A 26,114-nucleotide genomic window follows, 5' to 3' on the forward strand; every position below is an offset into this window, starting at 1 on the left:
TACTCTTACATCATCACTTACAGCCTTCAGGTTGAAGAGATTCTACCACTCATTCTCCCTATCAGAGTGAAGTCTATCCCCCTCTAAGAGCAGCACGTTCCTGTATTAGATATCCAAAAGCAGCAGTCCTATATTTTGCAGAGTATTAAAAAGCTCCATGCTTGAAATAATTCCCTCATTTTATTCTTCGAGGTTCTGATGCAACAGAGGTTTTGTGCAGAACAAAAGCCAAATAAGAATTTGTATTCCTTATTTTCTTGCAGTGCTTAGGGCAGAGAGGAAATAAAAACTTGGCATCACAGTGGTAAAGTGGATCCTTTCCCCTAACAGCTTGGGGTAAAGGCTATAATTACAGTAGCTCTTTAACAAGTAAGCAAGTGCTATTAAAAATAATAGCAGGACCAAGGATCAATTGGGTAGGGAAACCTCAATGCTCCTCACTGAGGGAAAACAGTATAACCTCAGTTACAGGTTGAACTAGTAATAGGTAGGCACAAAACTTGAATGCAGTCACAGGAAATGCTACTTTTATCTGTGTAGGTTACTCCAGGGCACAGACAGAATAAGAACATTGGGAGAGGAGGCAGAAGACAAGTCCTGTCTTTCCATTTCCCCTGCCCTTTAATAAAGAAAAAATTTTAGTTTCCCTACCTTTTTCACTTGCACTATCACTTTATTTGGGAATCATCCAAGAATGGCAGTATCATGTTTATTCTCACATGGTGATACTAGCTTTCAGACATGAAAAAGATCACACATTTTTGAGCTATCCACCTCATTTGGATCAGTCTATTTCCATTACTCATAAGATAGCTCAGCAGAGACCTAGTTTTATCATCTTGGTTCTATAAAGAGACTTTTCTGTAGTGAGTTGCCAAGGACAGTATCCACTGTAATAGAAGTCATCAATAAGAAGTCAGGGTACAGGGCACCCCACTGTTGTAAAAACTTCTGTTTCACCTTCAAAGCCTGTCTCTCCAGCTCAGGGTCTCCATAGAGGTCTGATAAAAGTCTTCACAAAAAAAGAAGGGGAAGAGGGGGAAGCATTGTATCAATGCAGTGCTTTAGTTTTAGTCCTCACTCATGCATTTAAAGAAAGTAAGATCTGAGGAGCTGCCTTGAAATTTCAAGTCAGTACTTGACTTGATACAGCTTTAACTATACTCCTTTACACTTTGACAAAAACAAATCTAGCCAAAAATCCAGCTGATGGAAGAGAATCTTGTACCTATGTCCACATCATACAGACAAACTGACTATGAGATGAGATGACATTGACAGGTTTCACAATCCTGCAGAGCTTAAGAACAGGGCAGCAGCAAACAGTATGCACATGTATCCCCATTGAACTTTTTTGCTTCCATGTATAGATAGAATACAAGAAGTCTCAAAGTGCAATTCTATTAAATTTATTATTTAAATAGTGGGTGTGCTAGTTATAAAAAGGTGACTTTAGTGTTAAATACTTAATTGCATTTTAATAGTGTCCTCAGTCTTTACAGAGCTACTTCTTACCCTCTAAGAGTGCACAGCAACTTACAAAATATACAAGAGAACAACTACCAAGTTTTGGATTTATGCAAAACTGATACTTTTCCCTCCTGCCCCAATATTTGCAGTCATCTTCTCTTATAGAGGTACTTTCTTGTTCCACACCCTAAAGAAGAAAAAAAAAAAGAGATTAAGGTATGCATTTTCCCTCCAAATAATATATGTCAATTTGCTTCTAAAGAAAGACTAGACATCAGTGATTGCCTTTTCCTATTGCAGGAGAGGACACTGATGGTTGATATTAGAACTACGTACTAAACTTCCCAGCAAGGATAAATTCTGCAGGAATGGTGTTGGACTGCAGAATATCCCAGTATAACAGATAGATAAGAGTTCCATATAAAACTCATAGCATGTTTTCAGTGTGCTCTTGTAACTACATTGTTCGATGCATCCGAGAAACACCAACTATATCTGGGGCAAATATAAGTACTATTTTGGGATTATGCAAGTTTCCTGGACTCTTTTACTAAAAAAATCAGCAATTAAAGGTTTAACACTGATGTTTAACCTGACTTCAGGACTGATGCCAATTTTGACTAATAAGATGCTTCAGTCTAAGTTTCTATTTCCAACCTTGCAAATACATGGAATTGTAATCCTCCATTTAATATATGAGAAAAACAGTCTAACTGACTGAATATTCAAGTTAGTTTTACTATGCCAGATTGTTCTTTTCCAGAAGGAACTCTGATCTTTTAGGTAGCTTCTTGTATGTACTGACCCTTTTCAATTTATAACCTTTTCAGGCTCTCCCACAAATGCACAAAAGCATATTTGTTATTGAACCTACTTAATGTGATTTTTTCACCTCCACTGTTTTTCCCCATCTTTCTCCAAAGTAGCAAGAAGTTCCTACTCTATAAAGTTCTTAAGAATTATCTATATGCGTTTGTGTTGTATCAAATTACAGCATTTTGGCCGAGAGACCTGTAGCTTAAAGAAGAGGATTATAAAGTGACACAGGACCCAACATCTTAAAAAGTCAGTAGAACAGTTCAAAGAGCAACTAGACTAAAATAGTGGGGTTTGGTCAGGTTTTTCTCCCCTTTCCCTTAAATAAAGAGAAGGAACCTAACCTGGTCAAAACTACAACAGTATTCATAGCAAGGTAAGTGTTCAAAGTTTAGTTTACTTTTTTCTCATCCTGTCTGCATACACAGCACTTGCTATTATTTCACAAGCTATCCAATATCCTTGCAGTTCAAACCAAGAACCATTAGTCCCCAAGACAGTAATGAAAAAATACTTGTAACAGTCATTTTTGTAGCTTGTCACTGTATACCAACCTTTGCGTACACTGCTTTTAGGTATCTCCCACACTTCTTCCACCTCACATCTTGTGTCTCTGCGTTTTGATGGTGGCTTGCATATTCTTTTCTTCTTTGGTTTAACCAAAGGTGGGCACCCTAAATAGCAAGATACAACTGGTATTATTTCTTCAAAGCATAGTCTTAAAGCAAATTTAAAGCTTGACTTTCCCTGACTGGTCTGTAGTGTTCCTCTTCCTCCCTTCCCTCTATGTGCCCATTTTAGCGGCAGATAAAACTGACACTACATATGCCAAGCAACAGTCTTATCTGTCTACAATATTTGATCACTGTCTAACCATAGTTCTAATGCATTGTATTTTGGGTCATAACTTGGATAGGTGTTAATGTGGCAAAAAGAGAACCAAGTGAGAGTTGGATAATTCTGCTCTAGTTCACTTTAAGTGTTCAAGACTAGTTGATAGCTGCCCAAGTGACCCAACTCACCCATTGTCTTTAAAAAACTCAATTCTTCAGACCTGTTAAGTTATGCACCACAGATACACAGTTCAAGAAGTCAAACTTAGCATATGATATTACTGCTAAAACAACATGTCTTGTTTAGCCAAACCCCCTTACTTTGCAGGGCACTTTAATCTTAGATTAATTTGAAGAAACCAGTCCTAAGATAAGCAATGTTTTAAAGAGGATGTAATTTTACTAGCACTTCTGAGGCATCCATTGGCATGAACAGCATTCAGAAGAAACAGATTCCTGCTTCATAATACTGAATGTGATAGCTTCTTCAAACTACATAGGGTGGAAAAGGAGGAAGAGAAAGCAGGGAGTAACACAAAGGCCAAACAACCTTAGTATGCCGCACCATCTATGACTTAGAGATAGAAGGGACATGCTGAAAGTTAAAGGTAACAAAATTTTAGAATTTTTATTATTTTTATGAATTGTTGTAAGGAGCTAAGAACAGTGCTGCTAAATTAAAGTGTTTAACTTTTATAGAGCAGGCTAGCATAAAAAAAACACACAGAATATTTTGAAGAAGTCTATGGATAGAAAGGATAGAAAGCCTCCAATGCAGGAGGCAAATCTCAAACCCTGATGTGCTCAAGCAGGAAAGCAATGCAGAGAGAGAACTCTAAGGAATACACACTAAAGAATAGTCTACTGGGCTGTTGATACAGGAAACCTGATGTATATTATCACTGAAGCGAAGCAAGTCATCAGTCTGTTCTGAAGATAACTTCACACTCCGTTATTTGATAGACATCCTGTGATACTTGAAAGCATGTGACCTAGGATAGTAGTAATACTTGAACTACAGCAAATTCTACAGTTGTTCCAACAGCACTTACACCAAGAAACACTCTTGAAGAGCATCTAGAAACAGAGCTGAACTCCAAGTAGACCTTAGATGTAAAGAAAAAACATTCTGCTTTGGGAGGAAAGAAAAAGATACGGAAACTGTCTAACCTTTTACTTTGTTAGAATAATTTTGATTTGTTCATCTTTTCCTTAACCACAAGATGATTTGCACTCAGACATCCTTTAGCAGTAGTGGGGCAACTGTTGGTCCACACCAGTTTCTCTCAACATTGGCCTATGTAGCTATCACACATGACTTCCTATACGTTCTAGTCATAACATTAGGAACTACCACTGTGTGTGCACTCAGGAGAAGCATTATCCAGGTAAAGAATTAAAACTACAGTTTATGGCAGTAGCAACTTTGCACAAATAAGGGCTTTGCCTGGCTACATCAAAGCATTTGATGCTTTGGTTTCCCATGGTACCTTAAAAAGTAGCTCCAATGCATCTTTATTCACAGGTTTGAGTTTGAGAAGGATATAAATATATCCTGAGATGTACTGACAGGCATTTCACCAATATCAGAGCAATGAGAATTAGTTTGATTATCTTCAAATCTTATCAAATATCATAAGCTTGCTGTTTCATATCATATCCTTTTGAATGTTCTTTAAGAACAGAAACACATTGAGGAAATAAGTTGTACCTTGTTCTTTGCTTATGGCTGGGGGTGAGACACTACCATGTATTTGGCTGGTAAATTTGGGTTTAGCACCACTTCTAATCCAATACTCTTCAGGTGGTATCCCCATGTTCTCCCTTAACAGCCTTCCTAATAAAAAAAGTTGATTTAAGATCAGTATTTAGTTTTGCTAATGTTAATATACCATTTGATCCACAAGTCAGATTGCAAAAATAGCTACTGAATCTAATTGTAAGAGTCTATTAAAATAAAAACATAGTTTTCTGGAGACCACACTTGACAAAATTTACAAGCTGCTTTAAGTCTACAGATTTTGTACAAAGAAAATAAAGTTTAAGAACATGAAGCCTGTTATTAGAAGTAGATCACCCTGTTTTAGATGCCTTTCACAATACAAGACTGTATTAAACAGCAGCCACTTACTGAACTACCCACATAACCAGTTATGAACCCTGATAACTGCTTATTCTCAGTTCAGATGAATCCAATTTCTACCAATATCTACCTTTGAGTAAATAAAATGTTCTTTCCCAGATCAAATTTAATACAGTTTCACATTGATTTTATAAAAATACAGCAAAGTTTTGTTAGCAACAGCAGCCACAATTAAAAAAAACCAAACAATGGTTTGACTCATCTTCTGCAGAGAAGTTACACGTGGTATGGCCACCAGATTATAATTAACTTAATCCTATTTAATCCACCTAACATGGGTCTGATGGGAGAGTCAGAATGTTTGTATAAATTTAAATGCCAAGTTTCCAAGATATTATTAAACAATTGTAAATGGGTAGTTCAAATGACCTTAAGCTTTTCCAACGAAAAAATTGCCACTCATGTCAGAAAGGTAAGTACATCAAATCTAACTCAAAGGAGAGTTTCTGCAAAATTCTCTGCTGGTTCTGAAGATGCAGAATCCTCATGCAATAAGTAAAAAATTGAAGCAAACCCTCTCTGCCTCAAAAAATATTCTGCAGTACTTCTGGCTCTAAGCCGGACCTGAAGCTACAACATTCTCCAATCTTCCCCCTGGTTCAGACTACACTTTGCAACTGCAGTTAGGCATTCTTTGTGTGTTCTGTTAAGTAGCACTTGGTCCTCAGCAATTAGCTTACCTCCCAAGAATTTCCGTAGTGTTCTCTGGTGTTCAAGTCCTCCTCTTCTTGCCATAGGCATCTTTCTTCCATAATACCCATAGTCACTGTATACAACTTCTTGTTCTTTCTCCTTTGGCTTGTAAACTACACCAATGTTTTCACCAAGCCCACTCCTAGTTTTGATTTTCCCTTGAGCAGGCCAGCTAATTAACTGAGCTGGTATAGCATTTTTAGGTGGTTTCCAAAGCACCCTCTGGCCAACTTGGTAGAAGCTTCCTTTACTAGGTGTCAGGATTCCATATGGAGTGGCTTCTTGAAAGAAATATTCCATTTCATCCACATCATCATCATCATCCTCCTCATCCTCTCCATCTTCATCCTCATCTTCTCCCCTCACAGAGTATTCTTCGGAGTCCTCAACTTCTGACAAACTCTTAGCTGCTTTTTTCTTGAGAGAATTGATTTTTTTCCGACTAGAAGATCTGGGAAGGGCTCCCAGCTTTCTACCTTTACTGGAAGCCTCTTTAATCTTCATGGTTGAAGAGTTTTTGACATCTTGGTCATTCAAGCTGTTCATCTGCTCCCTTCCTACCACTTCATCTTCATTAAGGGACCCACCGCTTTTAATTTGCTCTTTCTCTATGCCCTCTGTACTTCTCTGGAAAGTGTACATGCTATTCTGAAGCACATAGTCAGGGACAAAATAAGACACTGGGGCATTATCAATTGATGAGCCTTCCTCTCTAGAGGACATATCATCAGAAGACAGACTGAGTACACTTTGACGTTTCCTTTGTGGCAAACAAACATCATAGTTGTAGTTTGTGTCCATACTGTCCAAACAAGCCAGCCAACTGTTAGAGGGAACATACTTCTCAATTGATTCGTCACACCAAATACTTTTATCTGTTTGACTTTCATTGGTTGCGCTGTGGCTTAGATTCAGCTTTTTCTGCTGAAAACTCAAATCACTCATTACCTCCATACTAGATGGAAGTAGTCCTGCTTGTTGACTAAAGCTCGGCTCTTCCTGAGAAGCTTTTGAGCCTGTAGATTTTTTAGAGCTAGATTTCTTAGCTACTACAACATCCTGTCTTACCACTGGTTGATCTATGCTAACAGATCTTGCCAACTCTGTTATTTGCACTGCCATGGTTTCACCTGGGGGGGATTTTGCCCATTGACTTGTATTCACCTGCTTTTCTGCATCCAGCTTCACTTCATTATTTTGGACCTCATTTTCTTGCACAGTTTCAACACCCTGTTTTGAGGAGAGAACAGCTTTTCTCTCATCTAAGTAAGCACCTGGCACCATTTTCTCCCCTTCATGAGGGCCATATATCATTCCTTCACATGAGCTAACAGAAAATAAGTCACGCTGCACTATATTTTCTGAGACTGGTTTACCACTTGCCACATCATACAAAGGGATAGTTTCTTTAAAGGACTTCCACAGTTGAATAGCTGGAGAGCCATTTCCATATTCTATCCTCACTTCTTCCTTCTCAAAGGCATAGCTTCCAGTAGGAAGATTTCTATACTGTGTAGAGCTAGAAGGGCTCTTGTTATGAAACTCTCTGTCTACCAAAATGGAAGATCCAGATGAATCTTGTTTCTCTGAAGTAGTTTCAGTCTCTGTACCTATACCAGAAGAAACACAGGCTGTATTTCCTGCATCACAACCTTTCGTTTCTGTATGGATATCTTGATGCTTTTTTTGCTTGTTTTCAGGCTGTCTAGGATCAGTCTGTGTTTCTTTTGTCTCCATTTTTTTCCCAGGGGTACTATAGTGTCTAAATCTTGTTGCATGATAAAACATAGGGGAAGGTGGGGGAGCATTAAAATAAGGCCTTCTGTTAATTCTTGCATGCATTGGATGCTGTGGAACAAAAAATCCAGGGTACTCATGGAGCGCAACAGAATAAAATGGAAAATATGGATTTCCACTTCGGAAGCCTAGACATTGGGGATAAAAAAACCCATAAAGACAAATATATCTTCCTTCTGAAATAAGTCATTCTGATTAATTGCTTGCATACACAGGGACAGCTACAAGATCAGACACATAGGTAAAACACTCCATCTGTCAATGCTTGGAAGCAAGTCTGGTGCCGAAACCCAGAGTTCCTTGTTATAGAACAGCTTCTCTGGACAGCTACATTTTAACTACAGCTTGAATTTATTCCTTGGAATATACACCAATTAGCTTTCTGTACTTTTTTGCTATTTTATGGACTATGCTATAGCATTGTCTTTGAAAAAGACAGCTCCAGACAGAAGTTAACATAGGTATACCAGTTACAAGATTTATTTAAAAATCCACGCAAACAATATTGTTAAGTTTATATCTATCCATACCTATAACATGTGCATGCATGTATGGAACTCATATATACACACATATTCATTGTTAGGCACATTCTAGAGCTCTGTATCTGTAGGATGACCTTCACTTAATGTTTTGCTTAGCTTCCATGCTCCAGAAACAGATGCTTTCCAGCACACAAGTTACTCATTTAACTAGCACTTCATAAATCAGATCTTTGACAACTAAAACATTAATTATACCTTAAACTCCCAAGAAACTTGTTAACACAGATACACATTTGTTTCCTCTGCTCTAGCAGTAATTCACTAAGCAAGACTACTACAGACAGCTCTCATTTACCTTACCTGGAGCAGGTACACAGTACGGACTGTATGCATGACTGAGGTACCATGGACTTGGAAAAGGCTGTTGTGCTGTTGGCTGTGCATAAAAAAAGGGTCTTGTGTGGTTTGTGGAATATGATCCACTTTCTGAAGTTGAGGCAGTATTCATTTTTTTTTTAAACACTGAAAGAGATAAATGATCAGGATTAACCACTTTGAAAACTGTGTGACAATTTCTACACTCTGTCAGAATTCAGCAGACATTCTTCTCCCAGCCCAATGAAACCAGATCTTTCCAGAAGAAAACTACTGTCTTCCAAACAGAAAGTAGAAAACTGACATTACTATCAAGGTCAAAGATTTTAGTTCTCCTTTGCTAAGCAAGCTTTTATATGCAGCTCTCAATATTAGTACTTCAAGCCAATCTTATAACACATTTTAAAGCCACAGGACAGTCACAAGACCAGTAACTTTAGTGTAGTCTTATATGCACACATCCATATAAGCAGTATTCTAGCTGATTAAAAACTAGACTTCAGTCAATTAGCTTTGAGCAAGGGGCCTGAAAAAAACCCAAGCAATAGAAGGCTTCACACAATCAGAAGTTTGGTGCTTCATGAAGAAAAAACTTCTTAATGCCAACACGTGTTATATTTCAGATCACAATAAGAGCTCTATTAATTCAGGATTTTTACTTTATAATATACTTAAGAACCATGACAGCTAACATAATAAACCAAGAATTTCAGTAACACCATGCTTCCTATGCTTAAACTAAATGATAGGTAATGAAAAAAGCACAAAATCCTTATGCATAAGTTCACATTCAAAGCTACACAAAATTCACAAGACAGAACTTCCTCCCACACTTACTTATTTCCTCAGTTAACTAATACACTAAGTTCAGTCCATCCTAACCCATGCAAGTGATACAACCCTGTCACACATGCTTATGAGCAAGAATGAAAGAAATCAGAGAACACAGAAGACCTGGTGACTACACAGGAAAAAAAAAAAAAAAAAGACAGTAGCTCAACTCTATAGAGAACTTAAGCACTTCAAAGCTACAGAAAAAAAATTGAATTCAAGACCTGTTACAAACTAGCATACAGTTCAGCCTAGAGTTTCAGAAAGCCTTCAGGAACACTGGAGCCCTCTTCAATTTCCATCTAGAGCAGCCTGTCCAGCTCTTGTAAGCACCAAAAATCCTAACAGACTCCCCTAACTCTCTTAGGCCAAAGCTCCCAGAATTATTTTGACCTTTGAGAAAGAGTGATGCACAGAAAAACAAACAAACAAACAAACACCAAAACAAAAGAAGCCCTACAAAAGCTAAGCTATTCCTGCCCCATTAGAGCCCCTCAAAACTAAGGTCCATACTGCTGCTGCTGCTGCTTACAGCCCAGCAAGAAACTAACCAAGTCCTCAGCTCACCCTATTTATGGTAGGCAGCTGCTACTTGTCCACTCCCCCTTCCACCTGAGGCTCATTTAACAGTGATGTGGGGGCCTTTTTCCATCAATGCGTGGGAGGGAGAATCAAAGCATGAGGACAGGAATGGTGGTAAAAGCCTTCATACGGTGTGCAGAAAGCTAGCAGTCTCATCTTGCAGACATTTAAGCTGCATCCCTAAGTGGATCCAGTGTATCCCTTTTGCAACATTGGAATTTACATTAAGAAAATAATGGGTGTCAAAGGGAAGTATTACCCATCTTCTGCTTAAAACTGCTGTTAAATACACTTTTTGTAGGGAGAAAAAAAAAAATAACCAGACAATGCAAGACAAAGTTTACATTTGATTTTAAAGTTTATCAGTTTCTCAGTACTGAGTAAAGGGAACAATGCTCTTCCATCCTAACACAGCCAAGTAGACTGACCAATGTAATGTTCTTTCCATATAACAACAGAAGCATCTATTCCAGTTATTTACATTATTCCAGTTAATTAATTACATTAATGCAATTAATATAACAGAAATTTAAGAAATTTATGTCATTAGTAAAACAGAAATTTATGAGACGTGTGGTTATAATTTGACTCTGCCCTGGGTCTTTACAAGGGGTGAGAATCTGAGTGGCCGCTTCGCAGCTTCACATTTCTGAATGACAGAGCAGCGGTACCGGGAGAGATGGCGAGAGAAGAAAGCACAACGAATGCGCTGTGCGAGTGGGTGAGTGACTAGAGAAAAACCAAGAGGTGCGGATGCTTACAGACTGTTTATATTTCTAGGTTGGGAAATTCCTGTAATTTCTGTTTTTTTCTTTCTATAATGTTCAGATTAAACTTGTCCTTTGGACTTAGACACAAATTATAAAATGCCTGGGAAGAATTACTGATCTCGATGCTCACGGACTTCCCAAGTCAAAGCTTTTCTTTTCCATTGACGGCAGCTCTTGCACTTTGTGTCCAGGTCACTTGTGTGACTTGTCTGGGATGTTTTAAACCTTTAACTCCTGCATTTGTGAGATTAAGCTTTCACCTTTTTTTAAGCTAAATTCCTAGTCTTTCTCTTGGTGGATGGACCCAAAGGGACCCAGAGGGAAATAAAAAAAAAATAAAAACCGCTTCCTAGCTTTTAAAAAGTTGCCAGTCCTCAGGATTTTCCTTTCCCTTAGACCAGACTTCAGACTCCTCCCGCCTTCCTTGCGCCTGTTGCTTCCCTCCTGCGGCAGGCTCAAGGCCCCACAAGCCTCAGGCGGCCTTTGCTCAAGGGGCCGGCAAACCTCGCTTCTGAGGCTCCCGCATTTGGCCAAAGGACGTTTCAGCTGCGTGGTGCCTCAGCCCGCGGGAGGGCCCCAGGGCAAAAAGGAGGGGCTGGGAAGAAGAGAGGGACACGGCCTGGCCGAGCCGCACACCGCGGGCGGCCCTCAGCCGTTAAGCCCACAGGCCTCCGGGCTGCAGCGAGTCGCTCCTCCCAGCAGATGGCGCTGCGCCCGCCCGCGCGCCTGGCGCCGTTTGGCGGGCGCGCAGACGCGCTCGCTCCTCTCGGGGACCCGCTCCCGCCCCGCCTGCGCCTGCGCCGTCGGATGCGCCGGAGCGGCCGCCGTTCCCTTGGCGCGCGGGCGCAGGCGTAGGCAGGGGAAGCTCGGGGGAGAGGAACAGGAAACGGGGGCGGGCCCAGGCGCCGGACCTGGCGCGCGGGGCTCGCCCCCCTTCCTCCCCCCGCGCCGCTCCCCGCTCTGAGCATGCGCAGGAGAGGCGGGCAGGCGCGGCAGCGCGCGGCGCATGGTAACGGCCGCCGAGCGGCGGTGATGCTGCGGGGGATGAGGAGGCGGAGGGCAGCGCGCCTGCGCGCCTAGTGGCCGCCGCCTCCGCAGCCTGGGTGAGACCGGATCCTCCTCCTCCCCCGCTTCCCCGGCCCCCTCGCCCTAGGCCGCCGCGCTCGGGACGCTGAGGTAGAAGAGAAAGCGACGGTCGGAGGTTTGTCCAGGGGGGATGGTGGCGGCAGCTGTCCCGCGCTCGCGTCCCGCCGCGCCGCGAGGCGGCGGCCCCCCTCGTCTGGCGCGGCCGTCGGGCCGTTTCCCGTCTCATCGCCGGTGGCCGCCTGCGGGGCCGGAGCGGGGGTAGGCCACCCCTCGCCGCGAGGCGTCCTCGGCCCGGGCGGCGCTCCCGCGGCGGGAGGGCCCGCGGGGGGCTCTGCGGCAGCCTGCCGCTCCCCCCGCCTGGGTGCGGCTCTCGCCCGCCCCTTCCGCGACCTGCGGCTGCTCCCGCCCGCCAGCTGCGGCTCCCGGGCCCGCTGGGCACCGGCGGAAACCCGCGGCGGAGGCAGCCCGAGGAAGAAGGCGAGGTGGCTGCTGCGGCCGCCTCCGTGCCCTTGGCCAGGGCCGGTTCCTGGGGCGGCGGAGCTCGGGAGAGCCGGGAGGAGGAGAGGAGAAGAGAGGGAACCGTGCCGGGCGCTCAGCCGTGCGGCCGGCGGGGCCGTCCCTGACCCCTGGAGTGTGGCGGTACTTGCGCGGCAGGAAGGTGCCCCCTTCCTTAGGGCTCCGGGGGGCTTCTTAGGGAGGCAGGAAAGGAATTAAAGCAACGGAGGGACGGCACGGCGCACCTGGGTGTCAGGAAGAGGAAAAAAAAATGTGTTCCCTCTCTAGTACCGTGTCGCAGTGTCCCGCAAGCAGAAGGGGACTGTAAACTCAGGCCTGTAATGGGGTAGGCAGTAGGGCTTCCAGCGGTCAGTGCTCCTCTTCAGCTGAGCAGGTTGGGATGTTTGCAACTTCAGTGGGTTTTTTTGGAAATCCTTGAAGGGGCAGACACGATGAAGTCTTCTATAAGAACAGCACTGTAGTAGTATTGCCGTTTCTTGTAACTGCCCACCTTTCCTTGCTGATCTGTCTAGTTGTGTGTGTCTATATAGTAATAGTACCTACAGCGACCAAGGATGGGCTTCAATGTTTATATGTGGATTTGAAGAGTCAAATTTCTTAGTGAACTTTTACAGACTAATTATATGCATACTACAGCTTTGAAGTTAGCCGTCTGCATGCCTAAGATTTTTCTAGTACTAACTATTCTGTTATGAACGGGATAGGTACCTACTGCCTTTGAAATAACTTTAATTATGATTTAGAAATGGATTTGTGTTGTAGTTAGCATTTGCATTTTTAGAGGTTTCCTTGCAAAGCCACAGCTTGGCTTTCTACATTACTTTGTGATCATAGTGGACCTGAAAGGCTGTGTGCTGTTGTGAGCTCATCTAGGGCTGTATCTACATGAATTTTGTTAAGATGATGTATTTAGGAGAGCATTAGAATACAGGATCAACTTAGTTCAGTTTCTCATAAATGTACCAGGAGAAATAGGTAATTCTTCATATACTGAGATGTGTAAATCATGTAGTCTCATGGTCTGAGTATAGGTGTCGCACCTCTTTCCTAATTATTTTTGTGTGTGGAGTAAAAGGGTCCTGTTATACTCGGTGCTGTGTAACTAGGATCTTGCAGGAACAGGCCAAAGCTGAAGAAAGGATGTTGCTGCTTATTTAGTATTTTTTTTACTATGTTTTGGACAGGTGGTTGTTGGGTTGGGTTTTTTTGTTTTGTTTTGAGGCAGGCTTTTTTGTTCTGGTCAAGTGATTATGAAACAGGCCAGAATTGGTGCAAATCCTAAAATTTCTCTTCCTTAATTTAGTGGCTGTTGTATTTTGAGAATAAATTTTATATGCATGAATAAGGTATCCATTATAAGACTCTTAACTTTTCAGGAACTAATGTACAGTTAGTTAAGCTATATTAATCTAATTTCTGAATGTAGAAATGCTTGAATTTGTAGTTGAACATCATGATATCTCATATCTCATAGTGGATATTTAAGGGAGTGATGTATACTTGTGAACTGGAATTTAAGTTGTTAAATAAAACAGACTAGCTTCGTTAACGTACTAGAGTTCAGAGGAAAAAAAAAACCACTTTTCCATACATACATGATATATGGCTGGATCTTACTGGAGGCATCCATGGCCCACTTTTTTTCAAAGGTTAATTTTCCAAAACAGGTCAAGTCTTTCCACAAAACAGAAATGCCCTTGGGGATGGAAGCTACCTGTGCTCAATGTAGAAGGCCAGTTGCCAAGTTAAGTTGTTGGTTTATCTTGTGCTAATTTTATTTCTGAGCAGGTATTTCCTTTAGTGTATAACTTCCTTTAGGAGCAGAAAAACAGGAAAGAAACTGGTAATGAGGAGTGCATTGTGACTAAACATGTTGTTAGCATCGAGTCTGACACTTCTAGTCTTAGCTTCTGCGTAGTTTCAGAAAGCTCACCCACCTCAAAGTTGTAACTCGCCTCTCAAGCATAATATGTATGGAAAATAGTAGTAGTTTCCAAGTGAATAGTAATTTTCAAGATGATAACATTGTAAGAATAAATAGGTCCTTGTTTTTTGTGAAATTTCATGTTGTTGCCTTATTAGAATCTACTTGATGTCCTCGGGTTTCTGGGCTGCAGTGCTGTCAAAGACACCTTTGATGGCTTTAGAAGAGAAGAAAACTTCCAAGTCTGGAACTGCTTCATCAATTACCTATTTCTTTTTTGCTGCCAAGGATGCAAATTTGATACATTACTCAAGAATCTAGAGCTTTCAACTCCTTTTTCTTCTTTCTTTCCTATCTTTGAGATCTGTTGGCTAGGTGTATTGATTTAAAGAATTGATTTTAATCGTTTTTAGTACTTGTATTCTCCCTTGCTATTAGTTGGTATAATCATTTTGAAATGTGTTGATTTGTAACTCAGCATATCCTTAATAGTAACAAAGTATTCAAGTGCCTGAGCTTCATACTTTCATTGGTAGCTGGGAGGATTGCTATCTCTACACACATGAATGCTTGTGTAGTTTGGCTTAAGGTTGTTCAGTTCTTAATTCTGACATTTTATTATGTTAAAAATAGTGAATGACTCACTTCTTTAGACATGTTTTTACTTGTGATTTGTAAGAAGCTGCCCTTGGATGGAAATAGGAATTTGATTAAAAGTGCACAAAAGTAGTATTTGAAGCTTTTTTTAATTAGTTAAAACTAGATTAAATAAGTTGAATGTCCAGGGAAATAAGTTTTGGTAGTTGTTTTTTTTCTTTTTTTTCCAAATGTACAGGTTTATTGAAGTGTGAATTGTAGTTAGTGAAGTTAGAATTCAAGAGATACTTAGATGGCTGAAGATGCAGATAGGAACCTGTGAGACTTTCATAGATCTTTAAGTGTTTCCCAGAATTTTATTGGAAGTTAGGCATGTAATCTGGCAAACTTCTTAATGGGATTTTCAGAAGAATTTATTTCTTTTCCTAGTATCAAAATATCTAAAAAACAACCAAAAAATGCATGTCTATATATCTGTTTTGCCCTTCTTATAATTTTGAAAAAATAAAGCAAATTTTGTTTTGAATTAGTCCAGTTGAAGAATAGCTATATATCTTATACCTTTCCCTACTAATTAAATTTGAAATAGTCAATATACTTATTCCATGTTACACATTGAAGTATAGAGTTAACACTTCTGTGTATGTAGTGCAGTATGTATCTCTGTTTATCAGTCTTTGCCTAACCCCAGAAGATAAACAGATTCAAGGAAGGCAATTAATAGCTTGTCCCATAACTCATTAACATTTGATGACTAATTTTTGGAATGGTCTCATTCAGATTTGAAGTACATGAACAAGTGTTAAAAGCCACTTCATTAAAATTACTTAAGCTAAAAGGAATAATTACTTAAAAACAAACCCTCTTATCAACCTATTACTTAATGTTGCTCTCCAGCTTGATAGGGAGCTACTTTGGATCACCTGGTAATAATTTGGTTTAGTTTGCAATCCAGTACTGCTGTGGCCTTCCAGCAGCTACCTACCAGTCCTGTTTTAGACAGCTGACTTCCAAGAAGTTACCCAGAACAAAACATCCATTCCAGTGACATCGTTGAAGGGGAAAGTCTTACTCATAGAACTTGTATTCAAGGATTATTTTTATTCTATCAATTTCGGTTCAGGATATTAAGCTAACTTCAGCCATAGATCTTTTAATCCATAAACCAGAAATGTCTACCACTGTGTAGTTATGAGAACTACAGGAGACTGTAGTGCGTCTGTAGACATCTTTTCAAGTGCATAGTTTTTCAGTTAGCTGCGAGCTGTATGCCAACCAAACACGGTGCAGTGAGAGAAGTGTTAGGTTGGACTTGGGAGAACTGAGCCTCTTCTAGTTCTCCTTTGGCAAGTATGTGGCTTTCGACAAGCTGATTCTTATTTCAGTGCCTGTTTTTCAGCCTCTAAAGTGAGGAGAGTGTCTCCTTTAAAATTGTCTTGAACTCTTCAGAGAGGTGTGAGGGAGGTAAGTAGTCTTGGATGACTTTTCCAGGCACAAAATTATGTTCCTACAACACTTATCCTAATGTTTTGAACAGATTCACTTCTCTTGGGCAAATGACAATATAAATGATGGTAATTTTAGACCAGAATTTCAGAGATCCTTGATGTATTTATTGTTCTCTTGAGGAGTATTTAGTATGGTTCTGTTACAAAGGAATGGGATGCAACTCGTGACTTTGTCACCAATACAAAATTTTGTTCTTTAGCAAATGGTTATCATTGGTAGCAAAACACAGTATGGATGTGGAAAACAGGAATCATGTACTTAGCATGTTCCTACCATGTGCACCTCCCTGGAGCACATCATGGAAATGAGATGGTTTCAGATCATCTGTACACCAAGGACTCCAGCTTTGTAAATTTACAGTTCATAGGTGATTCACATCACATAAATGTTCTGCAACAAGACTCCTGTCATCTCCTCAATCTTTTCTGCTACTGAGGGTCATACTCAAATGTTCCAGCTATTTATAGTAATTAATTTCACAGTTTCAACTTGTCTTCTGTTGAACAGGTCTGCTTTTGCACTTATTGACTGTCAGCTGCATGCTGCCAAAAATGTCTTTAATATTACTAGCAGGTGTATATCGATTTCTCCAGGGCATCCTTGACTGGTTCTGTTACCTAATGACTAAACCAGTGCATATTAGTTTTGCTCTTTTTTCCTGTTTCTGAAGATTTATATTCTTTAAAATTACATCAGAATAGGAAGTTATAATATCAATGACTTCTTTTGCCACAGCTTAGTACTACTGATGCTCTGCCTGAACAGAGCTTAATCCGCCGGCTTGTATTGTTCTTGAAACTTTACTCCTAAGCCAGGAAAAACAATGCTGTGGAGAGACCCAGGATACCAGTAGAGCCATGAGCTATTTATTTCTGTGGGCCTAACACACTTAGGAAATCTGCGTGTCTTTGTAGCCATTTAAAGTTCAGTGCAAAATCTCTCAATGGATTAGGTTGCATGTTGAGCTGTTGTCAGATAACTAGGATAGTGGTCAGTGATGCAGAGATAGGATGCATACTAATTTGGTGAAAAGAAGCTGTGACTTGAAGCAGAAGGTCATTGCTTTAGATGAGCAATATCTTTGTATATCCTTGATATGCTTGTGGTTTAGTGACTTCAGCATTTAACTGCACCTGGAACTTGAAGGTCTGAAGTCAAGACTTATGCTAATGTCTGTTATTATAGCAGATAGTAGTCTCTCTTCCTTCCTCCCCCAAATCTTACACCTTTTCTATTTTTCTTTATTAACTGGCTTCACCTGAACGAACAGTGAACATTGGGTTTGACTATTTTGACTGTTTTGCAGTTAAACAACCAGTGAAAACTAAGAGTTTGAGATTCCTGTTTGTGTATATTTCTTCACTGAAAAAGATCAGTGACAGTAAATTAGTAGTAATCAAAGTGGCATTAATTAAGCATATCTGTTTCAAGTGAGTGAATGTTAAAAGGGAGCTGTCTTTGAATTGTATTACAGGCAGGGCTCTGTTGAAATAGCAGATCTTTGATATGGCTGGCAGGTATTTCTATAGCCTTCATCTTACACTAAATCGTGTATTTTTGTACGGAATTTAAAGCTTGTTGTTTCAAGTAAGGTATTTCTGCATTCACCATTCATCGTGAACTATAATGATAGTGATGTCTTAGATGTTAGACAAACATGTCCCTGGTTATTCCTCGATTTTGGAATACAAAAGAACAGTGCAAGATTAAATAAATCTGGAAGTATTTGAGAGATGTGGTACTCTGGTGTCCTTTAGGATGGTGATTTTTACTGTCACAACTATCCCATTCTTAATTATATATCTGTGTTCACATTGAAAATAAGATAAAACCTGACCCCATTTTTAAGAGGAGGAGAAATGTCCAAACAATAAAACAGACTTTGGTAGCCTGTGGTCATTGCTTTATAACCACTCCAAGTGTTTTGACACCTGCTATTCCAGCATCCCTTTGCTCCTATTATCTCCTTATATTTCTTTTCTCTGCAGCAATCATGCTTACCTGGCTGTATGGAAATGACTCGGAAAAAAAATGGAATGTGAAATGTTAATAGGTGAAGCCCTTCTGAACAGAGAAGATGAATCAAATAAGCATTGGGAATATAGGTTGTTAGGTTTTTTAATCCTTAGCTCCAGTTCTGCTTGTTCTCTCATAGAACACCAAGGGTGAAATAAATGGGTTAATGATGATGTTGAGAGTTTAGTCAGAAAATGATGGAATGTTGAAGAAACTGCATTTATATTTTTAGTGGCCTGGTGTTGATAACCTTTAAGTAGACAAAAACACAGAAGCAGAAAAAGTAGCTGTTTAATATGGAAATGAAAAAAAAAGTGGCTATCTTATCAACGGTTGAAAGAAATGCACAGGTCTACTCAGTGGGAAAATGTGTAATTCTTGGAGGAGGAATAAAGTCTTATTGAACCTCATTTTAACTCTCTAGCCTTAGAAGCCATGTTGACAAAATAAATTATCTTAATTCATGAGTCTAGGTCTTGATGAGAATTAATGTACAAACTCTTCTGCTTTTCATTTCTCTTCAATACTTTTGTTGTTTAATTTTTTTCTCAACAAAAGTTTTTGTGCAAGTAATTAAGTACTAATTTAGAAATAAGTTTGTCAGACAATTACTTTTAAGGGGTAACTATGAAAGATTTTTGCAAAAGTGCTAATGTGTAAATTCTATTTTCCTGCTTTCAGTCACTCAAGTGCAGCCACTGATCACGAGATGTTACCACGAAATCTACCTCAGACTTCGCTTTTGTTCATTCATTTGCTGCATCATAGATCTCAACAGGAGCTCTGCAGACACTCTTGAAAGTCTCTGAACAGATTGTGACATCAAGTCAAAGCATGATGACCTAATAGTAGGTCAAAGTCTGAAACATTGATTCAGCAGTCCAAGATAACACTGCCTTTTTTTATCAGTATCACTTCTGAAGGCTACAGACCTCCTGCCGTTTCTTCCCTGGTTACTTCAGAAACATTCAACTGACCTTTCTCTGGCAAAAAGATCTTGACTTTTTTCTCTGGTCCTGGAAATATTAATGGAATACAGTCATGTCTACCCAGGACGAGAGGCAGATAAATACCGAGTATGCTGTATCCTTGCTGGAGCAGTTAAAATTCTTTTATGAACAGCAGTTGCTAACTGACATAGTGTTGATTGTTGAGGGCACTGAATTTCCCTGCCATAAGATGGTTCTTGCAACATGCAGCTCGTATTTCAGGTAAGTATTCAAAGCAGGATCTGTTAATTCTAGAAAATCTGATACCTGTTTTTAAGTGTAATATTACTTAATTGTTTAACAATTAATGCGTTGCATAGAGTTTTAAAGATCAGCGAAGTAAGTAAAAAATCTAAGTATCATTACTTGCTGACACCAAAAGAGTAAAATAAATTTTCTAGCATCTTGCAACTTGCTCTGTATTAGTACCGTAGCTTTTACAGTAAGTGGGGAGGGGGAAATCACACTTGTGATGGTTCATTTTCTTTAGGGGGTTAATTGAGTCTGAATAATTAGTACATTTCTTATTCTTCGTACTTAATCTTTAAATACTTAATTTTTTTTTATTTCCCAGGGTAGGGGTAACAAGGGATTATTGAGACCTGGCTGTGGGAATTCCATTGTCATGCTTATTAGCTGTAGTTTCTTAACGGAAGCCTCTGCTAAAAGTAGGGATTGCTGTGCAAGTTCACAGCTTCGTTTTCTGAATCATTTGGTTTTCTCTGCTCAGCAAAGAAGCCAGAAACTCTACTCTTGCCTCAGAGTCTTGCTGCAATGCAACAGGTTTTTTTTTTTTGTGGGTGGGTGGTTTGTTTTTGTCCATGTCTGTCCCCTACCCCCCCCCCAAGATACTGCTGCAATGATGTTTCAATTCAGTAGCTCCTGCTTCCCAGGTGTCCTGTTTTTTGTCTTTTGGGAAGTTTTTAATACAATATGGTGAGTGCTACTACTTTTTGCAGATACCTTCATAGTAAGTCCTAGAAGATGAGGCACCATGAATTTTCTGCAGGGATTAATCATTTTTTGTTGGCAACACGGTATAATTAATCTGCCTGTCTGGAAGGAATTTTGAAGCTTGAAACTAGTCTTGGTGACATCCACGCATGTTTTACACTCCTGATGCATTGTGGAGGGATTATAACTTTTCTTTCCTGTTTAATCAAGGGAAGGTTTGCAAATTCTATTTTCTCGTTGAGATGGGCTCACTATACAGAACACTTCTAAAATGTTTTTTGTGTTTTGTCTGCTTTCTTGTATAGAATATAGAGAATAACTTCTAATGCAGGGGATTATTTGAATATTAATTTATTACTTTCACATAAGTTTTTGTTGCTGATGGTTTTTGTGTTAATTTTTTTCATCTCGGATGAGTCTGGTACAATTTTTAGCAACAAGTATTGTGTGATTGCTAGATAATGATTATTGCTGTTGGCCTTCTGCAGATGACATAGTTCCAACAGTCTATAAAATAACAGCCACTGGAAATGTGGCCAGATTTAATGTGGGTGGCTAATCATAAGGTTGGAAAGCTGTCACGAGTCCACACAGTGTGTTGCATTAGAATATACAGTCAGATCTCTTATTCAAATGTTTGTTTATTATTTATGGAATGAGGTTTTGGCACTGGTTAAAAGAACTATCAAGCTTGTGGTTTTGTCATGTTCTGTTTTTCTTCTCTACTTTGGTTTACAAAAAGATGCTCAGCTTCCTAAATATAGCTTTATTATGAAAAATTGATAGCCCTGAAGGAGGCTGTGGGGAGAGGGGGAAGAACAGAAAAGCATCTCTTAGTGTGATCCGGCCGTTGTGTATGGCTGCAGCCAGCTTACCTTCCATCTTTGTGCTTGAACACTGTGCTGCAGCAGCCCAGCTCCAGCACAGGCTGCTCAGCAGTGTGTAAACATGCACTAGAGCCAGATTCTCTAGCAGCTACCTCTTTGTTTCTATGAAGAGGAGTCTTTGTTGGCACTTGTACTGTCTTGCTTACCTCTAAAAAGCTGCATGGCAAGTTGATACTCACTTGGCCAGTCAGTGATCCCTCCTAAAATGCAAGTTGCCCTGAGTTAAGGAGCTTAGAAGACGACAGCCAGATGGGGATGGGGCAGGAGGGAACAGTGGTGGGGCACTGTCTTTGTATCAGATGCTTCTTGGAATGGTTTTGCTTAGGGAGTGTATCTCCATGTCCCCCTTCACCTCTCCAGCTGCAGGCAGGACTGGAGGGTGCACCCACTGTCCCTTCTAACTTGTCTCATATCTTGTTTCCTAAAAAGCCCCAAAAATAAATATAAAGAGCCTTGAGATGAATTTTCAATACAACATAAATACCAAACCTGAATTAATATAAAGCTCTTAAAATCAATGTTCCCTGTTAAATTGCCTTTCTACTTTTTCAGGAAGATGTAATGGAAATACTTATGCGGTTTGGTGGTTGTTTGTTTTTTTTTTTTTTTTTTCTCAGACCAAGTCTGATAGATTTTTCTGTCATTGATTTTTGTCTACAAACTTGAAGTTTACTGCATATTATTATGAATGGTATATAAGAAATGCTTTATGGAGTGCTAGTGCTTGCTCCTTTTTCTGAGCTAACTTTCTCCTCCTGCCAGAGGAGCATGCTTTTTGATATGACTTAGTCCATTGCATAAATCTACTGCTTTTGTTTTAGAATCTAAAATCTATCTGTATATGTTTCAACAGTATTTTCTGGAGGATGTTTCTTCCCTCTTATCATCACCTGACATAGAAAAGGTTTTAAATTTCATCATTAAAACTGTAAAATCTAATATTAGAGTTCTCTGCTGATTAAGACAAAAGAGTTTGCATAAATATAAGATATTTCTACAGAAGGCACTGATGGTACTTTTTGAGCGTTCTGTACAAGTGCTTTATCTTAAATACTAGATGGTAGTCTCAGGTAAATACTAAACACCTGTAAAGAGGCAACCAAAAAGACCGTTCACCTTTTGGAGTGTAATCACTGAAGGCTTACAGGTGATAAGTGACTTTAAGATTACTGTACTTACTGTTGGTCCTTGTCTTAATATGTATATTTCTCTTCAGAGCCATGTTCATGAGTGGGCTAAGTGAAAGTAAACAAACACATGTACACCTGAGGAATGTGGATGCAGCCACTTTACAAATTATCATAACTTATGCATACACGGGTAACTTGGCAATAAGCGACAGCACGGTAGAACAGCTTTATGAAACTGCCTGCTTCTTACAGGTAGGAATGTTTTATTTTGAGTATGAAATAAGTGCTTCTAATCTCTGAACCATTTTTTTCTTGTTAAATAGCCCTTTCTGTTTAGTAATTTCAAAATACTCTTGTTCAGTTTGCTCACTATAGACAGCAGTTGCTTGCCAAGTATGTGTCATGTACCCATCCCTCCTTGCTTTATGGACCCTATGGAGGGTGGAAGTAAAACAGTGCACTTCTAATATTTAGATAATTAGTTTCTCAAGCAGATGTAATCATGTGATGTACTTGATCTGTATGAATCAGTAGGGTAAGTCACTGCTGTATTTTTGTGTATATATAGTATTCTAGGCCTAAACTCTGGTGTTCAACACTAAATGCAGGTACTTTTACCTGTTGCTGGTATGTGAAGGAATAGATTGTATGCAGTAATACTTAGTGTGTTTCTTCTTTGCGTTACAGGTAGATGATGTGTTACAACGGTGTAGAGAATACCTAATCAAAAAAATCAACGCAGAAAATTGTGTGCGTCTATTAAGTTTTGCTGATCTCTTCAGCTGTGAAGAGTTAAAACAGAGTGCTAAAAGAATGGTAGAGCACAAGTTCACAGCTGTGTATCACCAGGAGGCTTTCATGCAACTGTCACATGATCTACTGATAGATATTTTAAGCAGTGACAATTTAAATGTGGAAAAGGAGGAGACAGTTCGTGAAGCTGCTATGTTATGGCTGGAGTATAACACAGAATCACGATCGCAGTATTTGTCCTCTGTTCTTAGCCAAATCCGAATCGATGCACTTTCAGAAGTAACACAGAGAGCCTGGTTTCAAGGTTTACCACCTAATGATAAATCAGTGGTGGTGCAAGGACTGTACAAATCAATGCCCAAGTTTTTCAAGCCCAGACTTGGTATGACAAAAGAGGAGATGATGATATTCATTGAAGCTGCTGCTGAAAACCCTGGTAGTCTTTATTCTTCTGTCTGTTATAGCCCCCAGGCAGAAAAAGTTTACAAACTCTGCAACCCTCCTGCTGACTTGCATAAGGTTGGGACACTTGTAACTCCTGATAATGACATCTACATAGCAGGTGGGCAAGTTCCTCTGAAAAACACGAAAACCAATCACAGTAAAAGCAGCAAACTCCAGGCTGCCTTCAGAACTGTGAATTGCTTTTACTGGTTTGATGCACAGCAAAACACTTGGTTTCCAAAGACACCAATGCTCTTTGTTCGTATAAAGCCATCCCTGGTCTGCTGTGAAGGATACATCTATGCAATTGGAGGAGATAGCGTTGGTGGGGAACTCAACAGGAGAACTGTGGAGAGATACGATACCGAGAAAGATGAGTGGACCATGGTAAGCCCCTTGCCTTGCGCATGGCAATGGAGCACAGCAGTAGCAGTTCACAACTGCATTTATGTAATGGCACACAACTTGATGTACTGTTATTTTCCCAGGTCAGATGCCTGGGTAGAAATGGCTATGCGACAAACAAGTAGATGTTTTGCTTCAGCTGCTGCTTTCGGTGATAAAATATTCTATATTGGAGGACTGCATATTGCCAGCAATTCTGGTGTAAGACTCCCAAGCAGTACTGTAGATGGGTCTTCCGTAACTGTGGAAATCTACGATGTGAATAAAAATGAATGGAGAATGGCAGCCAACATCCCTGCCAAGCGGTATTCTGACCCATGCGTTAGAGCCGTTGTCATCTCTAATTCTTTATGCGTCTTTGTACGAGAAACCCACATGAACGAGAGAGCGAAGTATGCCACCTATCAGTATGACCTGGAACTCGATCGCTGGTTTCTAAGACAGCACATATCCGAGCGTGTGCTGTGGGACCTGGGGAAAGACTTCCGGTGCACTGTAGGAAAGCTGTATCCGTCTTGCCTTGAAGAGTCCCCATGGAAACCTCCAACGTATCTCTTCTCACCAGATGGCGCTGATGAATTTGACCTGGATGGGGAGATGGTTACTTTACCACCTGTATAGCTCCCAAATTTTAGACTTCACAACTGATTCTGTGCTCGGTTATCTTGAAATAAATGGTTGTGAAAGAACAGGTCTGGAAACAGAAATATCAAACCTGTCTTTCGTGAGTTGTATTTTTATGCCCTACCTAACACTTGCCGCCATTCAGTATGAATCAGTGAAATGAGCAGATATGCTTCCATAATCTGAAATACTATTATCTGATAATTGAGAAACATATATGTGTATCATGAGCTTAAGCATCTGACTTGTCTAATGAATTAATTTCTAGTTCTATGAAGTCTTGGTTCAGGAAAGTTAGCTTCAGAAAAAAAGTAGTTACTGTTTCTAGGATGATGTCACAACTCTTTTGAAAGTATCTTCCAATTATATTTGAACTACTTGTGGATATTCTACTTAAGTGCTAGTTCTATAATTGTCAGTGTGGCCTAATTAAAGGACTGTGCTGCACTTACTTAATACTAATATCCATGTTGGTATAGTAATGCCATTAAAAGAAAAAGAAACAAATCCCATGGATCTACCTGTGGTAGGAAGGGTAGATCTTCCATTGTATGGTAACATGCAGGGCAAAATGACTGCAGGTTCAGTCAAGCTGTATTATTAGGTGCATGTATTCTATTTTCACTAACTTATACCTGTCTATTTAGAATACAGGTCTTCCAAGCAGCTGGTAGTTTACCAGGTGTGGACTTAAGTTGCTGGGCTTGCAATAGGAATTGTCAGCCCTCATAGTGCGGGTCTATGTGGAGCTTTAATCAGTAAATGTCTCCACATTCTGTATTACAGTAACATTGGCTCATGTATATTACTTCCTGCTGCTGATGTATTTTTCCATTGTAAAACAAAGTTTTAGTGTGGATTAACCAGGTCTTTATTTTCTGTTAATTTAATAACAAGCATTACTGTAGTGTGATTGTGTATAGATATCCCTTAGCTATCAGGTTTTTTACTTTGGGGGGTGGGGGGAGCAAACTGTTCAGGAATATCCTGTGCTCTGTGTGCAGGAGAGCAGATGACTCGTGCTGCTCTGGCATTAACCCCAGGAACCACTAGCAGTAGCGGGGCGCCGCCAACCTAACATGAACACAGGTGCTTCATGACAAACCCTACTAGCATGTTCAGCTGCATCATGTTCTGGCACTGTATTTTGAATGACATTAATTTATTAAAAAAGACTGAATCCAACTGAGTTTGAGTGTGCTTTCTGGTTGGAGTAGATACAGTTATGACACCCTCCCACCACACATGCACTTCTAGCAAGTGATTTCTTGAAGGCAACTTGAAATAGGTAAGCTGTGAAAAGCTTGGAGATGTGTACATTAGTTGATTGTGCTTACTGGTCAGTGGAAGCTGGGAATAGGTATTGAAGTCAAACTGAGGATTATATAGAACTTGAATCCCTCACTATGACTTTTGTAAATAAGCATTTCTCCCATCTAGGACAAATTCTGCTCTAGTCAAAGTGAAGAACAACAGGCATTAAGG

General features: G+C 40.0%; 3 protein-coding genes across 5 annotated transcripts in view; 1 reads left to right on the forward strand and 2 right to left on the reverse strand.

The window, feature by feature from the left end:
• Positions 1-1,437: 1,437 nt before the first annotated feature.
• LOC142405682 (uncharacterized) lies at positions 1,438-8,843 on the reverse strand. The gene is made up of 5 exons (XM_075493491.1): positions 8,598-8,843; positions 5,943-7,880; positions 4,831-4,956; positions 2,841-2,960; positions 1,438-1,657 (listed from the first exon to the last, which is right to left on the reverse strand). The coding sequence occupies exons 1-5, from the start codon at positions 8,743-8,745 to the stop codon at positions 1,620-1,622; spliced, it is 2,370 nt and encodes a 789-aa protein (XP_075349606.1). The 5' UTR covers positions 8,746-8,843; the 3' UTR covers positions 1,438-1,619.
• Positions 8,844-10,652: 1,809 nt separating this feature from the next.
• On the forward strand, positions 10,653-25,814 carry KBTBD2 (kelch repeat and BTB domain containing 2). Of its 2 annotated transcripts, none has more exons than XM_075493511.1 (4): positions 10,653-10,746; positions 19,125-19,654; positions 22,490-22,655; positions 23,091-25,814. In XM_075493511.1, the coding sequence occupies exons 2-4, from the start codon at positions 19,485-19,487 to the stop codon at positions 24,624-24,626; spliced, it is 1,872 nt and encodes a 623-aa protein (XP_075349626.1). In that variant the 5' UTR covers positions 10,653-10,746; positions 19,125-19,484; the 3' UTR covers positions 24,627-25,814. The 2 variants fall into 2 exon arrangements, with proteins under 2 accessions (XP_075349626.1, XP_075349625.1); XM_075493510.1 differs by lacking the exon at positions 10,653-10,746 and adding an exon at positions 12,232-12,363.
• Positions 24,477-26,114, reverse strand: part of AVL9 (AVL9 cell migration associated) — a 50,581-nt gene continuing 48,943 nt past the window's right edge. For both annotated transcript variants that reach the window (XM_075493506.1, XM_075493503.1), the window contains one exon: positions 24,477-24,590. The gene's annotated coding sequence lies outside the window, so the exon portion shown is untranslated. The remainder of the gene's footprint in view (positions 24,591-26,114) is intronic.

Source organism: Mycteria americana, chromosome 2 (genome assembly GCF_035582795.1).
Source record: "Mycteria americana isolate JAX WOST 10 ecotype Jacksonville Zoo and Gardens chromosome 2, USCA_MyAme_1.0, whole genome shotgun sequence".
In the NCBI taxonomy this organism is placed as follows: Eukaryota; Metazoa; Chordata; class Aves; order Ciconiiformes; family Ciconiidae; genus Mycteria; species Mycteria americana.